Below are 2,487 nucleotides of genomic sequence, written 5' to 3'. Positions count from 1 at the left end.
TCAATGGAAACAGGATGCACCTGAGCTCAATTTAGAGTCTCATAGCAAAGGATCTGAATACTTTTGTAAATAAGGTATTTCTGTTTTTAATTTGTAATAAATTAGCAGACATTTCTAAAACCTGTTTTCGCTTTGTCATTAGGGGGTAGTGTGTGTAGATTGATGAGGAAATTATTTTATTTAATCAATTTTTAGAATAAGGCTGTAAAGTAACAAAATGTGGATAAAGTCAAGGGGTCTGAATACTTTCCGAATGCACTGTAAAGAAATTACGTCTGATTAGTTAGACAGAGAGAAAGAGACAGGAGGTAGAGGTAGAGACAGGAAGTAGAGAGGAGGTAGAGACATTAGAATGACACTGACAGTGTGCTTCTTACCAGGTGATCGCCATCGAAGACAGGCACCAGGTCAACCCTCTCCAGCTGGGCAGTGTGGGTAAGGAGTGCCTCTGGACTGCAGTACAGAATCTCATCACACACCGCCACCAACTGACGACACTGGCGGGAGAGATGTTGTACATTAAAAATGGTTCCACTTATATTTTATATGGGTCTACCTGTGAAGGGGTGTGAATACATACAGTTGAAGTCGGAAGTTTACATACACCTTAGCCAAATACATTTAAAAACTCAGTTTTTCAAAACTCCTGACATTTAATCCTAGTAAAAAACCCTGTCAGTTAGGATCACCACTTTATTTTAAGAATGTGAAATGTCAGAATAATAGTAGAGAGAATGATTTATTTCAGCTTTCATTTCTTTCATCACATTCCCAGTGGGTCAGAAGTTTACATACACTCAATTAGTATTTGGTAGCATTGCCTTTAAATTGTTTAACTTGGGTCAACGTTTTGGGTAGCCTTCCACAAGCTTCCCACAATAAGTTGGGTGAATTTTGGCCCATTCCTTTTMACCAATAGGTGCCCTTCTTTGTGAGGCATTGGAAAACCTCCCCGGTCATTGTGGTTGAATCTGTGTTTGAAATGCACTGCTTCACTGAAGAACCTTACAGATAATTGTATGTGTGGGGTGATGAGGTAGTCATTCAAAAATCATGATAAACACTATTATTGCACACAGAGTGACTTGTTAAGACATATTTTTCTCCTGAACTGATTTAGGCTTGCCATAACAAAGGAGTTGAATATTTATTGATTCAAGACATTTCAGCTTTTCATTCTTTATTATTTTGTAAACATGATAAAAACATAATTCCACTGACATTATGGGGTATTGTTTGTAGACCAGTGATCCATTTTAAATTCAGGCTATATGTTTCCATACTACACTGAAAGAAAACATAAATGCAACATGTAAAGTGTTGGTCCCATGTTAAATGAGCTGAAATAAAAGATCACAGAAAAGTTTTATACGCATAAATAGCTTATTTCTCTCAAATTTTGTGCACAGATTTGTTTACATCCCTGTTAATGAGCATTTCTCCTTTGCCAAGATAATCCATCCACCTGACAGGTGTGGCATATTAAGAAGCTGATTAAACAGCATGATCATTACACAGGTGCACCTTGTACAGATTCTACTGTTGTCGACCCTGTTGTTTCTACAGATCACTGGTTACCCTGTTGTTTTCTACATGATCTACTGTGTCTGTACCCTGTTGTTTCTACAGGATCTACATGTCGACTCGTTGTTTTTCTACAGAAATCACTGTGTCTACCCGTGTTTAGATTTTCGTACGTGTTCAACGGATTTCCCTACCTGTGTCTGACCCTGTGTTTCTCTACAGGATTCTACTGTGTTCTGACCCTGTCTTGTTTTTACAGATCTACTGTGTCTTGACCCTGTTCGTTTTCTTACTACGGCATGTCTTCATACTCACTGTGTCTGACCCTGTTGTTTTCATTGTGCTCTTTTGAAAGGATTCCCACAGCTTACGAGAACGAAAAAACATCATCTTCCATCGTAGTACCCTGTATCTCATGATTTTTTCGCTCAGCTACTGTCTTTAATCTACGTTCCTAATTATAGTTACTGAAAACATTTCTGTTACCCTGATTTTAATCTTGAGGGTCAAACACTGAAGTGTAGTGGTCAATGATTGTTATTCAATTAAATCAATTTGTTTAATTATCATCTCTTCTCGCAAATAAATGTCTCTCTAGACAGTGCAACATCCCAGAATGCTTTTTTTAGTTCACTTTTTCCCATCTAGTTAAACAACACATCTTAATTAAACGCAATGCTGATTTGAACATCAACAATAAATCTGAACAAAAATATCAAAAAACATGCAAGATTTCAAAGATGTTACTCGTTCCAGTTCATAGCAGAAATAAAAAATGCAAGGCTCTAACTATGATTTCACATGACTGGCAGGTGCTCCATGGGGCCTGGAAGATATGCCCACCCACCTGGCAGCCCAGGCTAACCCACTGTGGCAGCCCACCAATCAGAACAAGTTTTTCCCCACAAAAAGGGGACAAAAATACTCCTAAGCATTTGTACTTTTATCTGTCCCCAGCACAAG

General features: G+C 38.1%; 1 protein-coding gene across 1 annotated transcript in view; it reads right to left on the bottom strand.

Moving 5' to 3' along the window:
- LOC111968393 (connector enhancer of kinase suppressor of ras 1) overlaps positions 1-2,487 on the bottom strand; it is a 62,179-nt gene that overhangs the window by 45,756 nt on the left and 13,936 nt on the right. Inside the window, 1 exon segment of the mRNA XM_070445068.1 lies at positions 378-497. Within this exon segment, the coding sequence (XP_070301169.1) occupies positions 378-497 (120 nt within the window).

Source organism: Salvelinus sp. IW2-2015, linkage group LG9 (genome assembly GCF_002910315.2).
Source record: "Salvelinus sp. IW2-2015 linkage group LG9, ASM291031v2, whole genome shotgun sequence".
Lineage (NCBI taxonomy): Eukaryota > Metazoa > Chordata > Actinopteri > Salmoniformes > Salmonidae > Salvelinus > Salvelinus sp. IW2-2015.
This window is presented reverse-complemented; position numbering and strand designations above follow the sequence as displayed.